The sequence below is a fragment of the Orbicella franksi genome, chromosome 8 (assembly GCF_964199315.1).
Source record: "Orbicella franksi chromosome 8, jaOrbFran1.1, whole genome shotgun sequence".
Lineage (NCBI taxonomy): Eukaryota > Metazoa > Cnidaria > Anthozoa > Scleractinia > Merulinidae > Orbicella > Orbicella franksi.
In genome coordinates this window covers 6,801,190-6,822,539 of record NC_138152.1, presented here as the reverse complement: position 1 = coordinate 6,822,539, position 21,350 = coordinate 6,801,190, and the positions used below count along the sequence as shown (strand labels likewise).

General features: G+C 39.6%; 2 protein-coding genes across 3 annotated transcripts; both read right to left on the bottom strand.

The window, feature by feature from the left end:
* Nucleotides 1–1,044: 1,044 nt before the first annotated feature.
* Nucleotides 1,045–3,535, bottom strand: LOC145494472 (transcription factor Jun-like). The gene has a single exon (XM_081473944.1). It carries the CDS (start codon nt 2,775–2,777, stop codon nt 1,764–1,766), a length of 1,014 nt encoding a protein of 337 aa, XP_081330070.1. The 5' UTR covers nt 2,778–3,535; the 3' UTR covers nt 1,045–1,763.
* A 1-nt stretch (nt 3,536) lies between these two features.
* Nucleotides 3,537–21,314, bottom strand: LOC145494462 (trafficking protein particle complex subunit 9-like). 2 transcript variants are annotated; one of them, XM_081473932.1, is made up of 22 exons: nt 20,649–21,314; nt 19,114–19,486; nt 18,699–18,767; nt 18,538–18,609; nt 16,750–16,878; nt 16,070–16,139; nt 15,508–15,601; nt 13,858–14,040; nt 13,135–13,274; nt 12,435–12,520; nt 11,622–11,748; nt 10,358–10,577; nt 10,069–10,154; nt 9,521–9,824; nt 8,893–8,993; nt 8,052–8,106; nt 7,694–7,751; nt 7,478–7,552; nt 6,750–6,843; nt 5,566–5,670; nt 5,217–5,341; nt 3,537–4,971 (listed from the first exon to the last, which is right to left on the bottom strand). In XM_081473932.1, the coding sequence occupies exons 1-22, from the start codon at nt 21,224–21,226 to the stop codon at nt 4,717–4,719; spliced, it is 3,399 nt and encodes a 1,132-aa protein (XP_081330058.1). In that variant the 5' UTR covers nt 21,227–21,314; the 3' UTR covers nt 3,537–4,716. The 2 variants fall into 2 exon arrangements, 1 of the variants encoding a protein (XP_081330058.1); XR_014050253.1 differs by lacking the exons at nt 3,537–4,971; nt 5,217–5,341; nt 6,750–6,843 and having other exon boundaries at nt 5,623–5,670; nt 7,310–7,552.
* Between the last annotated feature and the right edge of the window lie 36 nt (nt 21,315–21,350).

The following is a 21,350-nucleotide window of genomic DNA, read 5'->3' as shown; positions in this document are numbered from 1 at the left end:
CTGTAGATAGTTAAGACAGTTAATCAAAAACCATTAGTCAAAGAGTTGATTTTATTTTGTATAACAGCAAGCCAGGGCCAGCTAGTTTGCCTGAGGAACATTCACAAGTTCTTCTCTGCTACGTTGTATTTACATTAGCGCTTTAATAGTTGGAAACCATGCACAGCTTTGTCGTTACTGGATCATCACGCAACTCTTTGTGTGACAACTGAAGTAACGCCATGAGGAGTAGCCATTGGTGAAAAACAGCAAACTCAGTCGCGCAATCTCTTACCGCGACGCCACCTGTTTCATCGAATTGATAATGACGATGATGACATTTACATTGCTTTAAACTGTCAACCTATCAACTTGCAAACATAGTCGTTTTCTAATGACTGTCGCAGATCTGCATCATAACTTGCGAAAGAAACTACACTGAAAATTACAATGTTAACTAGTGTTCCACGAAGGAATTCGGATTGTAAGAAACGTCGTTGATTTGATCTTGAAACGACATATACGAAACCCCTGTCTAACCCGCTTTTTCTATCGACAAATAAAACTAGACAGTGAGTTATCTCGCAAACACAAAACAACATTGCTGGGGGGACGGAGAGTGGAGAGAAAGAAAAAAACAACAACTGCAAGATTCGTATCTGGTCATTCCAATGTGATGAAATGAACGAACGGGAAGATGTAAGCGAGAAAAGGTTGACCGACCTCGGTAGCAGCAAGCCATTAAATGTTTTCGACAGTCAACAATAAACCTCCGTAGCTAACCTACTTTCGATCTAGTTTTATAAAAAGAGAGGATGGAGAAAAAGAGCCGGAACAAATCCCACATATTGGTCCATGGGTGATGTAGAAATAACTTGAGAGGGCTTTCCTTAGGAATATGGCTTAAATGAACGATTAACTCTCTTCTCCTTCAGCTTTTCTTGGTTTTATACAGTTACCTGACAGGCGTAGCCCATGCATTTGTGTTTTTATTTTCTTAGAAATTTACTGCAGGCTACTATGAACATAACCAACGATTTCCGTGAAAGAAGTGATATATTTTTTTTTTCATCAGAATGTATCAGGGATTTTATAACACGCACTACATTAATCATCTGTCACTGATGAATCAAAGATAAGATTTGATAACTCTAAGGTGTGGTTCTATAGAAATTTATAAAAATAAAGCACTTGTTTGACTCTTTTAAAGAGTTATTTAAAGAATGTGGGGTTCATCCAAGTAATTTGGATAATCTGCGATAACTAACACTCTTTTAGTGTAATGTACTCTCAAAATGCGTGAAATTTCAGTTAATTTACCACTTTCACCTCGCCTTCGACCATGAAATCCACCTGTTACGGCTTAATCAAGGGCAAAACCTCCAGAGCCTCTTAATGGAAGCGAAAGATGGCAAATAACGTGTTTAGAGCTTTGTCTCAAATGCGACCACTCCCGACCTTCCGAATTCCAAGCGAATTCTGAGAGAATGTTTTCGGTGCATTCCGTATTTGTGATGGGACCGCAGCGTGGAAAGGCAAAAAGCACTTTTCATCTCTGGTTTTTGTTTGTTGACCCGGCTCTTCAGAACACAGTTGTGCCACCTGTTGGCGGGATGTTAAGCAGGTACAATCACAAACACGAAATTGCAAGAATTGGGTAAATTTCTGGAATTTTCAACGAAGCCCTGTAAACCGTTTCATGATATTCCAAATTCTACGTTAAAGAAAGAGTAAGAAAATATATTTCAAAGAGTATATGAACAAGAAATTTTTAAACGTAGATTCTAGAAAGCCGCGGATGCAATGGAAGGGAGCTGACAACCGTAGGCCACATGTTCTAGAACTCGTTGCTTCAATTCACTTACTTGTTGCCGGAGCGCGTTCGCTACCGCGTTTAGTTCAATATTTTTATCTTTTAACTGTTGTACCCTGACTTCGAGCTGTGCTTCTCTCTCAAGTTTCTTTTTCCTGCACTTTGAAGCCGCCACCCGATTTTTCTGTTTCTTTCTCTCACGTTTCACAATCTCCTGAAGTTCTAAATCGATCGGGGGTAGTGGGAGCACACTCCCGGCTTGCGATTTTAACGTTTCATCAGCGTACTCAAAATTCTCTGTTTCCACGACGGCGCCGCCGTATGCCGCGGGATTAAGTTCGTGATGGTCATAAGTTGTTACCCCCGCAAACGGGGGATTATTTATCTCGTAAGAGGTCTCGTGTACCTGGCTGTGAAAGTTGTTCGGTGTGTTTTCCGGCAGCTCTCCCCAGCTGTTGTTGGTACCTGAACCAACGGGTACTGTATTCTGTTTGTGAAGATGATCGCCGGGTTGTTGGCGATCGTGTATTTGCTGAAGAGCTTCCGCAAAGCCTTGAACATAAGCCTCGTGTTGTTGTTTGACGCTGTTATTTCCCTCGCGCAAACCTTTCGCCTGCGTGGGTGATTTGGGATTCTGAACACTCGCGAGAATTTTTTCAAACTCGGGCGAAATCAGGTTAAATAAAGTGAATTCCGGCGAATTGATAGCTCCGGGATTTCCTTTCGGCGTGAGGCCAGTATTGCTTGCAATAAATTTTTCCAGCTCGGGAGAAACCATTTTAAACAGGGTCAACTCTGGTGAGTTCTCGTAAATCCCAAGTTTTCCATTGCCCCTATATTCTTGTACAACAGAGGGATGGTGTCCCTCGAGATTTAACCTCAACGCGTTCTTGTCATAGCGCGAGAAATTGTTCACTGGTACCGATGTTTGGTCATAAAACAGTACATCCATGTTCTCACAGCTTCCTAAAACGTGCTCGCCCATTCTGGAAATTCTTTGGCCGTGTCTTTATGTCTTAGATAATCTGAAATAAACGTAACTCGTCCCACAGAAGCCGCTATGACGACCATCATATAATTTTTCTGGAATTAAGTCACCCTTCGAACCAAAACATTACGTCACCTGGCAAGCCGCTCATTGGCCCGCGAAGTTTTCGCGCCAAAAATACTCCGTGCTTAACAGTTGCTAAAACGGTTGCCGCGGTGTGGACTTCCCGCCAATTTTCTTCCCAAGGAAAACAACTACACAGGAAGCCCATTTTCGTGATTTCTTTTCCTTGAAAGTGAAAGTTTAGCGTTTTATTCGCGTTTTTAAAATACAACGTAGTCTTGTTATCACGGACCCGGTCAATAATCACAAACTAACATACAGAGTGCTCAAAGTTACCCACCTGCGGGCACCTGCGAAAAAGTCAACTAACCTGGGAGAAAACGCGATGTGGGTATTAGCCCGGGCAATAAAACTCGTATTTCATGTGTCGTATCCGTGTAGCGAAAGATAAACTTGCGACAAGCAAACAATGAAAAACCTGGTGTTTATGGTAAAATTAATTTGACGCCCTGCGCTGAGAAGAAACAGAATAAAAAGAAATAATAGTGATTCATATATTTCTGTTTCGAGAAGACTAAATATATATATAACGGCTGATCTTTTAGCGTTACCGGATTAAAGTAACCAGCTCTTTTCTCCGTTGTGGTAACGGTTAAGAATTGGAAAAACTCTGTTCAAACATAAATAACAAAATTGTCAACAAATTCATTTTATTAGTTCATTTTCGATCTAATTACTTCAAAACAAAACTCATTTCAGTAAAGTTTTGATTTGTTTTTTACATGTCGCTTATAATCTTCATTTGAAGTTTCGTATAAAACAATTCCTAACTCAATTTTGTAATATTTTTACAACATATATCACCCTTAAAGTTAGTCTTTCGTTAGAATGCAAGCGTTTCCCTATTTCAGGTGATTGAAGCAGTGCGTTTCTCCCTGGTGGAATTCTGTTTGCTTGTAGAGAGCTATTTTCAGAGGATTCATCTACCAGTGATTTATGGCAAAGTTGTTGCTAAGAGACACGACGAATGCTAATGACGACATGCTCACGTCACAACTCTCGGAGAGCTCGTGTTATTTTTGATTGGATTTTGAGAATCGGAAAGTTATATTAGGCCGAGAGATTATCATATTCTCTTGATAAGGCACTACATGGGTAACGAATATTAACCGAAGACATCGATTATTTCCCGGACTTAATTGTTCGCGCTCCAGTCCTGTCTCAGAAGATTCTTAACAACAAGTACCGCCATATTCTAAAGCAGCTCTCTGTAGGTTGCTAAAAGCACTTTATTCGTCCACATGGTCCAAGTTGTTGAAAGTATCACAACGTATACGTTGACTTTACTGTACTGTCGTTAAGATGTGCGGTTATGAGCCACCGAGGCAAAACTCGCCATGCACACAAGCCAAATTTATATTTACTTCGACTCCAAATGCGGACATTCTTTGAGACATTTTGAACGTTTCGACAATCCCCATACCTTTCCAAAAATATTGAGGCTGAAAGCAGACGGCTCGTTTGGGTAAGCGTGCTTGACGACACTGTATAACTTCCCCTGAATCACTAACGATGATCACGTCCTCTTTCTCACTAACTTTCCACTTGAAATCGTTACGGCATGGTAAAGAGAGATAACATACTGATCGATACACTCGCTTCTAACGCCTTGCCCATCAGCGAGCCAACGCACTTCCCAAGAAGCGGTCGTCTTATTGGAATACTTGTCTATCAAAATGCTACCATGGAAATAACCTCGCAAACATTTTAAAGGGTTTCCTTTGTGAACAATTCGCGTACATTGACCCTGAACATCGCGAGAAGAACTATCTCCAGTAAACCACTGAGTTAATCCAATGTGACTTAGATGTGATTAAACCACATTAATAATGATCGGCGGCGAGTACGTCCATGATCTCTTCACGCAATTGCCGGGATCATCTCCCTTTGAATTTGTCCTTGTACTTTCTAAACTTTGCGTTCTTCCTGTTGACCCCGATGCAGCGTCTTCGTTAGAAGTTACACTTTCTTCCGAGCCAGACTCCGCACAAGAAATGGATATCATAAATTGTCCAGCATACAAAAATACCAGAGAACAAGAGTGGTAGAACGACTTCCCGGGTGATAACTAGAGAGAAGGAAGGGAAATAAAAGAAACTATTGGTCTTTCTACGTCATACCATCAAATTCGAAAACTGAAAAACATTAGCTACATGGTAAAAATGTCTATTTTGATAAATTGTTTTGTTGCATCTCTTTGCTAAGACGTTTCGAAACCAGTTTCTCTTAACTTCTTAACGTTTTTGTGAACGACATTTCCGGCTGCCATGTTTACTCCAGCGGTACACCAAGGAACGCACATAAAAACTGTACCTCAGGTGTGTCGAGTTGCAGCGTTCCAACCCAGGTCACTTTTCCATCCAGCTCGGTCACTGGGGACCCAGAGGCCTGGTCCTGGTACGGTTCAACAGTCAATAACAAGGGACCATGAGGTTCATCTGGTAACGAAACACAACAAGGATTTGATTCATTACTTGATGAGATGTAATTAATGTGATACTTCCAGGAAATATTCTTGTCGATTAAAATTCCTAGATATTTCACAAAGTTTTGCGTTCGAGGATTACCAGTTACTTAGTATTGTCAAAGATTTTTAGGGGGGATTAACTCTCTCACCCTTCTTCCCCTCTTACTACACTCAGTTTGCCACATCACAACTCACCACTTTGATTAGATACTTCAATATTGACATCCACAATTGTGCAGAGTGAAATCGTGACCAAGCTCGAAGCAGTGTTGTTGTATTCCTCGCCGTTAATCTTGATACCTTTTAACGAAAAGTTTAGATCACATCAGATTGTTTAGATTTAGCGAAAGCTCTGCTTCGACTCGTAAATCGTTGAGCGTGGAGTGATTTTTTTAATTCTCGCTCGTTTTTTCTTGGTTTGTAATTGCATGTAGGGGCTGCTTGCAGTGAACAGATTTTCGCTCAGTTTTAAAGGCGGCCAAGATCAATCTACCTTACAGTCATAATTGAAAAAGAGGAGACTGCCTTTCAAAGGTCATGTCGTTATATAGCAACCCAACGCAACAACCTTTCGATTGTTAGAATAGATTTAAATGCGCTTGACCCTCAGCGAAGGGAAGCCGACGTTCGATTTAGTTTCTTAGAATATTTATACCGATATCTTTTATTAAGTCTAACACTTGTGGCATGATTTAACTACTACGCATGCGTGTGAAATTTCAAAATGGAAATGTACCGTCTTAGGCCCAGTTTGCACACCAGAGCTTAAATTTGATAAAAAGTGAACGCAGGTGTAAAAATTGGCCCGATTCAGTTGTAATAACCTGTCACACTGAAACAGATTCTACAAATCAGTCCATGGAGTAAATTAGCTGTTAGTTTAAGTTCTCCACACAAAGCAAGATTGTTTATTGTTTGCAGATTAGGGAAATTGAGACAAGTACTGTAGCGAGGTGTGAAACGAAAGAGCAAGGAGTCAAAACCCAGCCCACGTCACGGTTTGTACATCTTGAAAACTTGGCCTATATTTTCCAAGGTCGTCGCTTGTAATCTTCTCCATCCTTCTCCGCTGTTCCTTCATGGTTTATTGTTGTCTCTTTGATGTTTTTCTATCTTAGTAAACTACTACTTTCAGGTTTCCTTCAATTTAAATGTAACTTTGCACGTGGCCAAAATAACTCCAAATGCCGTGACTGAGCTCCTACGACGCTGGCTTCAACAAGCGCGGATGCATAAGCTTCAGCAATATAAGCAGATGTAGACAGACCCAGACAGCTCCTTACAGCGTCAGGGTATGCTAGTTTTGTGTATCCGCTGTGAAAGCTCGGTTTTCTGGTGGTTCAATACAGTCACGTGTAAGATGTTATCTCAATACGCACCAAAAGTGATGGGATCCTGCTTTAAAACCCTCATCATGTCTACGTCAAGCTTCAAGTTGTCCACATAAGCAAAGCCTGAAGCTTGGCAAGCTGGCTGTGAGAAAGTTTAGGTCCAACAACAACAACAACAACAACAGAAAAAAGTACTGAAAAAGCGGCTGCTGGAAGTGTAGATGGGTTCAGAAAGACCGGCGTTAATTTCTGTTATCTTATGGCTGGCTCCCCGCGCGGGTCAGATGGACCAAATATTGCGCTGTGATTGGCTACCCCAACGGGCAAGATGAGCTATCTGCATCTCAAGGAAAGAACGAGGCTAATATCCAGCCATCGCAACCGAACAAGATTGGTCAATAACCCATGTTTAATAAAACAATTGGCGATCTGTTTCTTAGATATAGGCTGACCTGCATAAGCTACCCTTTAACCTTCTACACAGGAGACTTGCCTTACCTGACTAGGCGGCCTCAATCTACCTTAATCTAAAGCTCAATCTTTATCTTTAATGTGCGAGAAATTCCCTAAGCGGAATATATAAGCACACGGAAACGGTCAGCAGTTACCTTAATCGTACATGTTGTAGTGACTTTTACATGTCAACTTCCGATGTCAACTTCTTTTTCTTATTATTTCCACGTTTGGTTTCCTCAGCTCAGAATTGATTTGAAACCCCACGGGCCTAATTCCCACGTGATACTGTCGCAGAATTATCATTTCCAGGAAAAGGATACAAGATTCCATTGAAGTTTAACCACGTCACACACGAATTTCTTGTATTCAGCTCTTCTCTGGGAGTCGCTATGAACCTAAAACAACGACAACGACATAAAAAACAAAAACAAAAAACAAAACAAAACACAACAAAAACAATTGAAACAAAAATGTCAATCATAGCGCGTGCTAGGGAGACTACAAACCAAACTTCTACGTTTGCACCAAACCCTTACCTGCTGACTAGGTTTGTCGGAGACTGGCAAAGCAAATCTTGGCAAATTTATTGTTACCCTAGAGCAAAAAAGAAGAAAAAGAGAAAGCCACAGCAATAAGTAAAGAAAACTGTTTTAGAAGAAGGACCAAAAAACAAAACTAACAAACAAGTACAGTTTTGTTCTTCCATGGCAGACCATTTGGAAATCTCTGTTATTCACTTCCTTAATCGTAAATGAGCAACTTGATTTACCCATATGTTCAATCACTCACACTTATTTCTATTAAAATAAAATAGTTTAAGTTCATAGTAGTAAAAACCAAAATAAGAAAACATTTGCGAAATTACATTACGAAGTCTGAGATGATATTTTTTACCTATTCTTGTCATTTCCTTGGATGTTCATAACCGCATCCGTGAACACCTCATCATCTGTGCGGAGGAATAACAAAACAATAATTAGCAAGACATAAGTCTGAGGAATAAGAAAAACCTGTTAAAAGCAAACTCTCGTTTTCGCCTCCGTGGTTGCTTAGGCCCCGTCCACATGTATCCGGATATTTTTGAATCCGCAACTTTTTCTTTCGGGATACGGCTTCCGTCCACACGCATCAGGCGAATTCGGCAGCGAATCCGGACATTTTTGAATCCTCTCTCCAGAGTGGAAAAAAATAAATCCGCAACGAATCCGATAACGTGTGGACTGTGAATCCGGATAATTTCAAATCCGATGATGTAGCAAAATTGTGTCCAGTCTCTTACCGAACAATAAACCAATATGGCGGCACAACGTGTAGGCCCAGTTTCTCTAGAGTGAAACCGGATACCATCGGATACGTGTGGACAGGCGAATTCGATTTGAATACGCTACGTGTGAACGGGGAAATTTTTGAATCCGGAAAGAAAAAGTTGTGGATTCAAGGATATCCGGATACATGTGGACAGGGCCTTAGAAACATCACATATTTCGATGCGTCATACTGGCGTGACAATGTTCGGAGTACTCGATAGTCCTGCTTTGCTTGTTTTTCATTGGATAATATCAATCGGAAATTTCCCGAGTGCTTCAGTGAAGATTTACAAAAACGACACTTGCTGCATGACTGTAGTTTACATAGTAAAGTTGAAATATACATAGTCTGCCTTTAGTAGCTGTATCGCCAACTCGAGTGGTAAGGGAAGTGGACAATTCCATGAACTTTTACTTCAAATTCTTACCACAATTTGCTTGATTCCCATTCAGCACAGAGGACGAGAACTCCATGTCATTCGACGTCTTGTTTACGGCATCGAACATCAGTAAACAATGTGATCTGTCACTGCGAACAACGAAAACGGTTGCTGTTAGTCTTCTGGATAGCCGTTACTTGATTCAGGTAACACTGAGCTGACTAAAGAACGTTGCGTGATAACTTAGTAACGGAAAAAAATCCTTTATGTGGGTCACGTAACGTTGTGTCAAATTAGATTGCTGTCGCTTGCGTTACAAATATTTGTTTTTGCGCGCGATTACAAAACCAAGAATGATACAGTATGGCAAGTTCATTTTTCTGTTTTCGATCTTAAATAATGTGCAATTCAATAGTTTAATGTGGCGAAAAATTGCACCAGTCGAAATTTGAGGAACGAAGAGATACTGTGACGGAAGAAGTTCCGTTTTTCAGTCTTTCAAAGTAGTCTACTGTAGTTGTCCAAATACGGACAGTCAGAGCTTGCGTGGAAAAAGAGAATTAGAATTAAAGAAACGGTCAAACTAGGTTCTTAATTTGTTACAGAGCACCGAATATAGAAAATCCCTAATTTTCAGACGAGCTTACACCTACTTTGACAAAGAAACTGAGCCCACCTAGGAAGTTCAATGATCTGAAAGTTTTCACAGAGCAAGCTAGGGACGACTGTGACGTCAATAGACATGGTGGCTTTCCGACACGTGTGGCTACTGGACTCTCCTGTTGAGTAGCGGAGTTGAATCGCACCAGTCAAACCCCAGGGTGCCTCGGGGTCGTAACTGAGATTCTCGCTGCTCTCGGTGCCTTGTGGGAAGTGATGTGTGCCCGTTATTGTGACCGTGATTTCGGTGGAGTCACCGGGAAGGACTGGTAGTTTGGATTTGATTTCTTCTTCGTCAAAACTGAAGAGTTCTTCGGCTCCTTGGAAGAAGAATAGAAACTAAACTCGAATTGGAACACATCTTTTCAGTACTCAGCATATTTACATTCATTTTCATCAAGATGACATACCCGAGCCAATCTTGAATAGCAAAAATGAATTATCCTCCCATCGTTAACAGTATTGTAAAATGATGATTTACCCTCTCCACTCTTACTAGTTTTGAATGGTAAAAAAACTACTCACTGTCCCCATCCTTATCTCTACAGCAAAAAAACGACTTACCCTTCCCATCCTTACTGCTGACAGAGATATTTAGATTGTCAACCGGCAACTTGCTAATGTTCTCCAGGGTGATTTTTCCTTTCTTGCTGTTTTGAAGAAGAAAACGGAAAAAAAAAAAAATACATGAAACAATCTTGAAACATCAAGAAAACACGTTGCTCAGCATCTGGAACTCAGTTAAATAAATATTAATCGAATTAAAAGGAAAAGTCATTGTCAACAATACAGAACAAAACCCGCGCTGTCTTCTCACTACAGCTCACTATGCTGTAAGTTAGTATGTTCTTACCTCTGACCAGCATAAAGCGTGACGGCCGTGACCAGGGGCGCAGATCGAGGGGTGTCGGGATCTGGAGGCTGAGAACGGACCTTAGGCAGAGACGTGGACACCTGGAGGAGGGGCATTGAAGGGACCACATCCACAATCACCGGAAAGTCCTCTTTATTCTCCAGGTTTTCTTGTGTAAGCTTGCAGTTGCTTTCTACTCCGAACACAGTCACTGTGTAACCTGCCCGTGAAAATAACTCAATTAATAAGGGAGCAATAAGACTTGATTCTCAATATACATTCATACATGTACTGTGTTCTTGTAGAAAAGCGCAATATAGAACTGAAGTTGTTCAAATTAGTACGTGTGTGTTAGTTTCTAAAGAAAATGTTGGACTGCGTCGGCGGGCAACTGACTCACTTAGCCTTTCCAGAGATTTCCGAAGAGTCTAGAAAAAATTTGAAGGTCACACGAACTTATCCGAACATTTTCGAAAAATTTCCGAAGTTTGCCGAAGACTTTATTTATCCACTTGAAGTTAACCACCGTACGGAGTTTGTGAAGCTGTCATTTCGAATGTTAGCACTCAGTTACTTAGCCCCGAGGAAGACGTTAGCTTTACTAGCTGTGTGCGAATCTGAGTTAACTTAACTTAGCTCAGTGCTGATGGCATGTTCGCTTGCCCAAGGAAAGATAAACAGATGATTTTTCATACATTCACTTGTATTCTTCACCATCTACAGGTATATTACGAACTCACAACGTAACAAGCTCCCAGTTGGCTTGATAGCTCAGTTGGTAGAGCATCGTAAAGCACTGCACCGGTATCGCAGAGGTCATGGGTTCGAATCCCGTTGAAGCCTGAATTTTTTGCAGGCTTTAATTTCACAGCTGTTTAAGTTGTGTGTATAACTAAGATAATCAATCATATCTTGATATCTGTCTCCGCAGCTCAAATATATGATCTTTCATATATTCACTTGCATAAAATACTTTGTTGTCTCAAATAATTTATACCAGTGGGCAAATTTCTCGCCAAGACAAGTGGTCAAGTTACTATTAATAGTAATAAGACAAGTGTCAACCCGTCACTCAGTCCTGTACCTCATTACTTCTGCTGTACATGTAAGTTGAGGTAACATTAGCCTGTAAATAGGCTCCCGGCGTGGACGGAAAAAACATTCGGCAAGCGAAGCGAGCGGACGAGCGCGAAACTGAAGAATTCGAAGAGCGAAGCGATGGGAGCTCGCCGGGAGCCTGTTCGCAGGCTAATTTAACACTAACCAGTAATTCTCAGCTGCCCTACAGAGTGTGGAATTCCCAGTAGAATGACTGTATGAGGACCTGCCTTTGGAGGAAGAGACAGACCTGTCGGGAAAGGCTCAAATTCAACGCCCTCGACACAAAGAATCTGCGAGAAAAGTGGATCAATGACATGTAAACGGATTAGTCAAGAAAAAGCTTATGTACAAGTAGCAACTTGTAGCGTATTTGTCATGCGATAGACTGATGCTTGGCTCTGTTTAAAAACATTGAAACTTAAAAATGAACTTTTTCAACTCTATTTTGCTTTACAGTTGAATAAACTTGAAACATTGGGAAAACACACAAGGCTGTCCGTTCTGTATAAGATGTGCCATGGTTTCTTAGACGGGAAATGGGAGGATCGTTTGATTCCAAATAACGAAGAGAGAACGCGGGGAAGCCATGACTTTAAGTTCATTGTACCGAGAGGACACAAGGATATTTTAGATTTTCTTTCTTTCCAAGGACAATAGCTGAATGGAACAAACTCCCGAGAGAAACTGTTACCATTCAATCTCTCTCTCTCTTTTTTTTTTGATTAAACTTTGTTAGGTTATTTTTAATTGCAATTTTTAGTAGTTTTATATGTAGTTTTGGTTTTTATTATCATTTTAAAGTTTCAGAGTTGGCGTGATGTCCTCTGGATGTTGCCGACGTAATAATATTTAGATTTAAATTTAGATCTGGAAGATAGCTACCGAGGTAAAAACAGTAATTAATGCAAAATACAAAAAAGAAGAACAAAGGCTGTTGCAACAATATCTGTGTGTAAAACCAGTAGCCAGCTCTTACCATTTTAGAGACTTTGAGTTCAAATGGCATGGGATTATAAACATCCAATGAGACCTGCCCAAGGTCTCCACAAACCCATGTTATATCTGCACAAAAAATATTAATAGTTTGATTTTGCAGCTTGAAGCAACAAATGTGAACAAACAAACAGACAAACAAATAAACACTCAACGTATAACAAGTATAGCTAGAGCTCATTACTTACATTGTATTTAAGACCTCGGATGTTTTTCTGCAGTTTGCTTGTGACAAAAGTATTTGCAGAGCTGAATTTGTGAACCCTTCAAACATTACTTAAATTCACATTTTTGTGACTTACATACAAGAAAAATACTGCAGACTGCAGACTTTTTAACTGAATCATGTTACCGTTTCCATCATTGAGAGCTAACAGTAACCGTAACAGGCTAATGGGAGCGTTATTTAGGCTAACATGAGTGATATTTAGATAAACCGAAGTGATATTCAGCATAACCAAAGTGCAGATGTCCACTCTGATTAGCCCGATAATGAAAATAACATGAGGTATACTTAAAAAGTCTGTATACATCTGTAGTCTGCATGTTACCCTCAGTCTACATTTCCCCCCAGTCTGCAGGCTGCAGGCTGCAGTCTGCCGTCTGTAATCTGTAGTCTGCCGTCTGCAGTCTGCAGTCTGTGTTCTACACTGACTAGCAAGACTAACACCTTCTTGTCTTACTTTTAGTTTTCTTTACTTCCTTTGCATTCCGTCTGAGCGATGAAAATATGAATGGTCCTGTAGATGCTGTGTCTGATGCTGCCAAAGACTTCTTTCCAACGGGCTTCAGATGAGAAGCTAGTGGATGGACCTTGAATGATCTATGACAAAGAAAATAATAATCTTTTAACAAATAGAAAACACATGCGTGTGTTCTTTTCATAACCCCACGCAAACACAGTTTAGAAGGTGTTGGGAGAGCTTGATAGTTTGCAAGTGTGAATCTAACCCATTAGAATACAAACAAGTGGGAGGAAGCATGATCAACTGGTTAGAGCGCCAGCCTTGAAAATTCCAAGGTCATGGGTTCAAGGCCCACTCTGACCACTTCAGTAACAGGAGTTGTTTCTCAACTTAGACCCTAGTTCAACTCCTCGGTCATGCTTGTAAATAGCCAACTGGCTGGCCTCCCACCAGTTGGAATTTTTATTTGAAGTATTTTTTTCTTTCAGTTCAAGTGGCATGCCTGAGAAATGGGCAGCTGTAGCTTTAGAAGTGCATCAACCACTATTAACATTCAACATTTAACATTCAAACACAGACAATCTTTTATGACTTTCTTGCACAACTTTTCAGTCTGCACATGTACAAAGTAGAAAAAATGTGAAAGAGTGACCAGCTAATATCTAAAAGATAAAAAAAAAACACTAAACAAATATGAAAAAGATCCCTAACACTATGTACCTCACAAGAGGCATTCTAGCAAGGGGTATCATAGGCATGTCCAGCACGTCCATCCTGTTGTTGTCTGTTTCCTTGGGTGACCCTGTGCACTGTTTGGCAGAACTTTCCAATAATGCACACAGCTCTTTCTTCTCATCGTCACTCAAATGATCATGCATGGTTTGTAGTAGAAATATTACATGCCTGAAGAAAGACAAGGAAAAAAAAACATGAAATTTTTTAAGACAGCTAGCACATGTAAATTAATATGAAAAAAGACCTGGTGTTGCTTAATGTACAGGTGGGAAGGCACACTTAGCAAGAATATTATTAATTTAATTCAATCCATTTCACTACACAAATTATAAGCCATAAGAAAACATACGAGCAATAAATTAAATGTATCATAAAATAAACAGAAGGAAAGCAGCTGGGAAGAACTAGAAAGGAACTTTAGAACCATAAGTGTTAGTCCATCCAAAATATATAAAAACAAAACAATGAAAAAAGCTGTTTAAATACAGTGTCAATTAACATCAAACATCAAAGGGCTACTGCAAAATCAATCCGGCACATAGAATAGAAAACAAGAGTAAGGAAAAGTTCTAAGGCACAAAAATATGTACACAAAAATACGTTGGACAGGCAGACTACTGAGGAAACTGCAGGAAATGGAGACAGAGAACAGAAAGTATAACCTCTTTCAGAAGGTCACTCAGCCTCGTGACAGATATATGGAAATGTGGTGGCCTTATTCTAGAGCAGGCTTTTAGCCAGAATTTGAAAAGTGGCCATCCAAAATGTGCTATAGGACCTGCCCAAATGAGCAATTTATAAGGCAACATATGAAAAATAAGTAATTTTCTATAGAAAATGGCTGTCCACAGGACGCCTGGACACCCATCTGGCTAAAAGACTGTTCTAGAGTTTTTGTACTAATTTCCTGTGCAGAGCTCTCTCCTCCTGGGTGACTAAATAGGTTGTTATACACTGTATGTGTGATGTAAACTCTTTCAGGATAAATGAACATGTATGTAGCTACATGTGCTAACCACTGTGTGCACCTCCTGAACTTAACCATCAACAGTGATTCATTTTACGATAACTGCTGAAATTCTCGCACGATCATTGGCTAATTTTCATTGTCAATATGTGGACAGACACATGAATTTATAAGTTATGGGATGCGTCAACAAGTGAGAGTGGACAATTTGACAATTTGTTATCGTAAAAAACAAATTGACGTCGGTTTTTCATGCGTCTGCCCTGTTATTGAGATAGATAGATAGATACATTGTCAAAGTAGTCTGCGGCTCCACTTGGCTATCCCCTCATGGATCCGCAGCTACTTTGACAATGTTATGATGAAATTCATGATCAATAACAGGACAGATGCATGAAAAACTGACGTCAGTTTGTTAATTCTCCATACTCAGTGTTTCTACAAGTTTCAAGACTTCTCAAGTGTAATTGCTTCCTGCTACATGACCCAGATTGAAGCATCACATTTTTCTGTACCTTTTCACAGTATAATAATCACCACTTTATCCAGGACTCGGAAAAACTGATCATGTCACACAATTTAAGTTAAAATTCCACAGTGCTAGACTTCAAGGTAGTCTAATTTTTCATATAAGCCCTTGCAATAGCAGTAACACATGAAGATCATACCTGACTGCCAATGAAGGATCTCCTAAGCGACGTGCAGTGTATATAAGTTCATTTAGAAGTCTTATTTGAAGAGCAGGCCAACCATTCGGAAGATCTGTAAACAACATATTATCAATTCCTTTGTTAAACTTAAATTTTTCAAAATAACATAACATTCAATAAAGCTGTAACTAACTGTATGCATAGTAAGCAGACTTTCAATTATAAACGTTTGCATTGCTCAGTTCGGCAAGTTTGTCAGTTTATATTGTTTGATCTTGAGTTGGGATAATCTCAAACTACATGATAACATAACATACACATAACATTAGCAGTGAAAAGCATTTTCATACAGCAAAATTAATACTTCAGTTAACTTTTAATCCTGGGTTAGTGTTAGCCAGCTTTTGTAAAATTAAGCCCTGTGCTGGTGTTGTAGTTTAAATTTGCTTTTAATTCACGAAAATTTTAACACAAGTTTGTTTTCTAGTACAGTTCCTGATCTGGGGTTCATGGTTTTACAGTTCAAACATAATGTAGATTCAAACCACAGGATGTATGCTTTTTAGTCATGACAATGTACCTTGGGGAACATCTTTTTGGTCAAGATGTATCCTGTAGCCATCAAGTGCACTCATAAGGAATTTATAAGACTGTACAAAGAGAAAACAACATTATGACATACTCAAATGACCGACCCATACTACATCCTGAGTGGAAAGATGAAGAATTTAGAGCAGAAGTTACATTATGATAAACTACTAGCTGAATGTGGTTCTGAAAATAATTAACCATATTTACCCCAAGCACGAATGCAGGAAATTCCAACAGTGAGTCCAGGGTTTTGAAAGCAAAGTTTTAAAGGAAGGTACCTATGTTGAAACTGGAATTTCCTGTGGGGTGGGGATTTGTTCAAATCAAAAGTCCTTCCCTGGAGGGACATCGTGTAGGTATTTTCTGGTACAACTATTTTGATATACATGTATGCCTGAACCTTAACATGTCTTTTGAAAGCTAGAGGAGGGGTGCAAGCTACTGTACATATAAACCCCAAGAAATCCCTTCCCCTTTCCCGTGTTTTAGACAGTCCCACGGTCCAGCCAAAATCTCAGTTTAAGATTAAGCTTTTAATTAACGATCACTGTCTGATTTAGATGGAACAATCTGTGTCACAAGCATGCTGCACTGTCTAGTTCAAGTATACAGCCCTATTGAATACTTCCGAAAAATTCACATTCAAGAATTTATTGCGGTTAACTTTACCAAAAGCCAAAGTGGATGTGGTAATTGTTGTGAAATACACTGCACGGCAGCCACTCTGGTGAAAAACCCTGCCTTTCTTTTGAATCCCAGTTCGTCATATAAGACAGCTGCAGTGCTAAATCGCTGAATCTAAAGTGAGATAACATAAAATGACATTAAGTAATCATGTTGTTGATGTAAAAACAATACTACAGCGTATTATATAGATCATGTACATGTGTAGGCCACTTCTGATATGTTAACATTCAGCTCATGGTGAGGTCTGGAGGACACAAAGAAGAGAAATGAATAAACATGCTCATTCAATTTCCTTTGTTTGTGTCCTGTAGGTCTTGCAGAATTTTAATGTTAATATTGAAAACAGTCTGTTGTACAGTTGGACAAATTAAAGTGCTTTTGTTGACTCAGAGGAGTATTACATGGGTGGCAGTGTCAGTCACTGTGTTCCTCCTGCAACTCTACACAATATCTATCACGGGTTAGTTCAATCGCACTTTGACTATTGTAGTGGTTTGGGGTAATTGTGCCAAAATATTATCCGACAAATTACAGAGACTTCAAAATCGTGCTGTCCTTACTCATTCTAGTTATGATGGTGACGCCAACCAACTATTTAAAGAATTAGGCTGGGACAATGTAGAAACTCAACGTCAAAAACTAAAGGCTGAGATGGTCTATAGGTCCTTAAATGGCCTCACACCCAATTACTTGTCTTCGAAATTCATTCAGCAGGGTGATGTGATTACTTCTTATAATTTGTGCGATTCTGATAATAAGCTTGCTATTCCCTTGCCATGTACTAACCATTACGAAAATAACTTTGGCTATAGTGGTGCAGTCCTCTGGAACAGTCTACTCTCAGCTGCTAGGCAAGCAACATCTCTGACTAATTTCCAACGATTGTTAATTAACTCCGACACGGCATTCATGTAAAACAGGCTTTAATTTAGTTTACTTTTCTTTAATAGTTAGCAATATTTTAAATTACAGAAGATTAATCTGTATACATGGTCTTTCGTAATAAGTTGTAGCTTTTATATTAAATTGTTAATGCCTGATGTATTTACCGTGTTTTTAAATAAAGATGATGATGATGGAGGGGGCCCGGGGGGGGGGGGGTGTTCAAAGACCGGCAATGCACTAGCATTCCACCCCGGGTGAGTTGTAATGCGTCATGCAATATAAATTGCTGGGAGTCGGTACCACTTGATCTGTTAACTACATGTACGTTGCACCATGGTACAGTATACAGTGCACAGAGGATAATACATGGGTGCATGTAGACATGGATTATCTTTTTAAGTGTTCAACCTGATATCTCACAAGTGAGCGCAGTGAATGGGTGGGATATAAAGTTGAACACAAGATCTACAAACAACCATGTATTATTTTGTTTGTTATATAAACATACTGATGATGACTTTTTTGACAATTTTCTAAGATTCCGACCACTTTCCGAAGATTCTCCAAATATTGTCTGAAGACCTCACAAACATTTCTGAACATTTTCCAAAAATGTAGGAAGATTACAGAAGATTTCCAAAGATAACAGAAGATTGTGGAAGAATTTCAAGGAAGTTCCAAGGATGTTTCAATCACACAGCAACAAATTTAAGTACAGTTTAAGAGTCAAACATTATTTCAGTGAACTTATCGATATCTTCACTAGCGAGGATATGGAAAATACGCCACCCGAGTCCCGCTTGTGGTTTCAAATGAACTTATGAGTGGTGCATTTTCCAGTAAAACACTTGAGTCTATATAATAAATAAATATAAAAGATTTTACCTTTTCTTGTTCCGTTAGTGAGACATTTACTGACAGAGAATTCTGCAGTGCTATACTTGCTTCAATACGTCTCTGTAAACAAAGAAAGTGCAACAGAGTTCACTGAAAGAATGCAACTGATACATGACTCACAGTGAAATGATATGGAACATATTTTATACCTGATAAGTAATTAAAAGTCTGGTGAATTTAAGGTTGGCCTCAGTTTCTATGACAGCGGCTCCTTTGACCTACAAAAGCAAATAAATATAAGAAACATTATGTTGTGTGAAATTGAAAAATTGTGTGAAAAAATAAGGCCATTCACGAGTCATGAAAATACCCTTTACCACCCTCAAAACTCTATAGAAATCTGACTACTAACATGGATTGGTTACTTGAGTGCAAAAATTCAAAACCACAAGAAACAATATGCTCAGTTTATTGGCGTGCCAGTCACGGACAAAAGTTTTCTTAAGACTACATGTGCATGTGCTCTCTCCTGCATGATCACACAAGACATACAATGTACTGCCATACATGTCTTCCATACAGATATGAACTTACTTGGTTGTAGAGCTATAAACTGTTACTTACTCTGTTGTAGAGCTTCAAAGCTTCAGAAAGTCTCTCTACAATCTCTTCTTCACAAAGTGGCTGTGGATTTCTAAACTTTGTTTCATCAACGTCATTTCCTAAACCATTAATTGCTAAGTTCACAGAGTTCACTGCACATTTCGTGGGCAGAATCAATGAATTTCTGTCTGTTACTTTCTCATTTCTGCTTAGAACTAAAGACGCTGCACACTGGCCCTCAAGAGCTCCGGCAAGCCACAGCACATCACTAGCAGCCCTCAGATACTCTCCAGCTATGAGATATTGACTAAGAGCATCTTGAGGCACACCTGCTAACATACACAAGTCTCCAGTGTATTTTTTAGAGCGTCCAATACTTCTTCTTTTGCTTGCCCTGAAAGGAGATAAAACAATATTTTACAGCACTAATTGTCTCGTTTCTCTTAAAATCAGAATCCCATTTCACGAGAGAGGTTCAAGCAGCCATGCTTATAGTTTATAAAGCTTCGAGGGAGATGAGTGAATCGTCTCTCGATATGAAAGTCTTGCAAGATGAGAATGAACTGATAACTAACTTGAGTGGTACTATATCACTGTCTGAGTTCTGCTAGGCAAGCATGTTTTCATTTGACTTTACACAATTCTGACTACTAGTTTGGTGAGATGCAGGGCTGTGCTCTAGAAGTTGTTAGGTGCCACAGGCTACTAATTTTTTGCCTTTGAGCAACTGGAAAAACTTACCTTTTTTTCATATAAGCTTAAGCATAAAAATAAGGCAAACGGTCCAATAGACCATTTTACAGTTGTCTGTTCAGTGACCTGGCCTTTGAATGGCAGCAAGGCACAGGTGACCTTGTTTTGACACAGACCTCACTGCTTTTGTAGTGTAAATTAAGTTGTTCTTATACTAACTAGTTGTCAGTTAAATGAGAAAAGCAGACAGGTCTGTATCAGAGCAAGGTCACCTCTAGCCTCGCTTGCATTCAGTGGCCAGGTAACTAAGCACACAACTGTAAAATGACCTATAAACAGAATTGACCTGTTTTGTTTCCTTTGTATGTCAAACTGCTGATAGCTGTAGTAACAGCTATTGATGGGCTGATTGATTAATTGGTTGATTGAAGAATCAATTCACAAGCAATTGATTGATCATTCTATTTAAAATCAATCTTCAGTGGTGAATCACTTAACAATCAAACAATCAATCAATCAATCAATATTGAGTGGTGAATCACTTGACAATCAATCAATCAATCAATCAATCAATCAATATTGAGCGGTGAATCACTTGACAATCAATCAATCAATGAATGAAGCAAGCAAGCAAGCAAGCAAGCAAGCAAGCAAGCAAGCAAGCAAGCAAGCAAGCAAGCAAGCAAGCAAGCAAGCAAGCAAGCAAGCAAGCAAGCAAGCAAGCAAGCAATCAACCAATCCAAAAATCAGTTAGTCAGTTGCAGAGACAGACAGACAGAAAGGCACACAGACAGACAGACAGTCAGTCAGTCAGTTGGACAGTCAGTCAGTCAATTGATTGATCAATAAGTATTGATATTCACCTGTTGTCATTTTCACTTCCAAACACTTCATGCTCAACAGGGGCTTGAATCAACGTTATCTTGTCAATCTTTTCTGACAATTTACTAAATCTCTTAGATTCCAATACATTGAACAGAGTAGCTACAAACTCCGCCAAATTGCTTTGAAGATCCTCGGAGTGATCTTCGCCTCTGATGAGGGCAAAATCTTTCCTGATCTTTGCTTCGTCGTTGGATTTGCAGCCAAACACGAAACATCTTGTGTTGAGAAGGATAGCACTAAAAGGATTCTTGATTTCGTTAATCGATTTTTCTAACTTTTCCACTTCGGAGATCTCTGAACATCTTCCCACGCAAATGAGTCCTAACACCCGTTTATGGAAATGAAAGTTGCCCCACTCGATAAACTGTGGAGTGACCCTTTTGGAGTATCGCAAATTAAGTGTCCTAGTCGTGTTGGGAACCTGTGCCCTACGATACGTGGAAATTTCGTCGTAAATAGCCTTGAATCTCTTATCGCCGATGTATCCCACGGGTTGCACAAGAATTAAGACCCCACAATGGTCCAAAAGACTTTGACCAAAGTCTACTCTCAGCATACTAAAGACAAAAGGGCTGCATATTGGAAGCCGGAGAGTAGTGATTTCATTTCTTCAGTGTCCGCCATATTGCGAATGCGCAATTAATTACAAGTCTCGATTTCATTGCGCATATTTTGAAGGA

Bases quoted from the DNA above. Each gene is read 5' to 3' on its own strand.
- LOC145494472 (XM_081473944.1), bottom strand. From the start codon at position 2,777: ATGGGCGAGCACGTTTTAGGAAGCTGTGAGAACATGGATGTACTGTTT.
- LOC145494462 (XM_081473932.1), bottom strand. From the start codon at position 21,226: ATGCTGAGAGTAGACTTTGGTCAAAGTCTTTTGGACCATTGTGGGGTC. The intron at 15,602-16,069 runs GTACATTGTCAT...TGTTGTTTACAG, and splicing joins CCAAAAAGATGTTCCCCAAG to ATCTTCCGAATGGTTGGCCT. The intron at 8,107-8,892 runs GTAAGAATTTGA...TCCTCCGCACAG, and splicing joins TGGGAATCAAGCAAATTGTG to ATGATGAGGTGTTCACGGAT.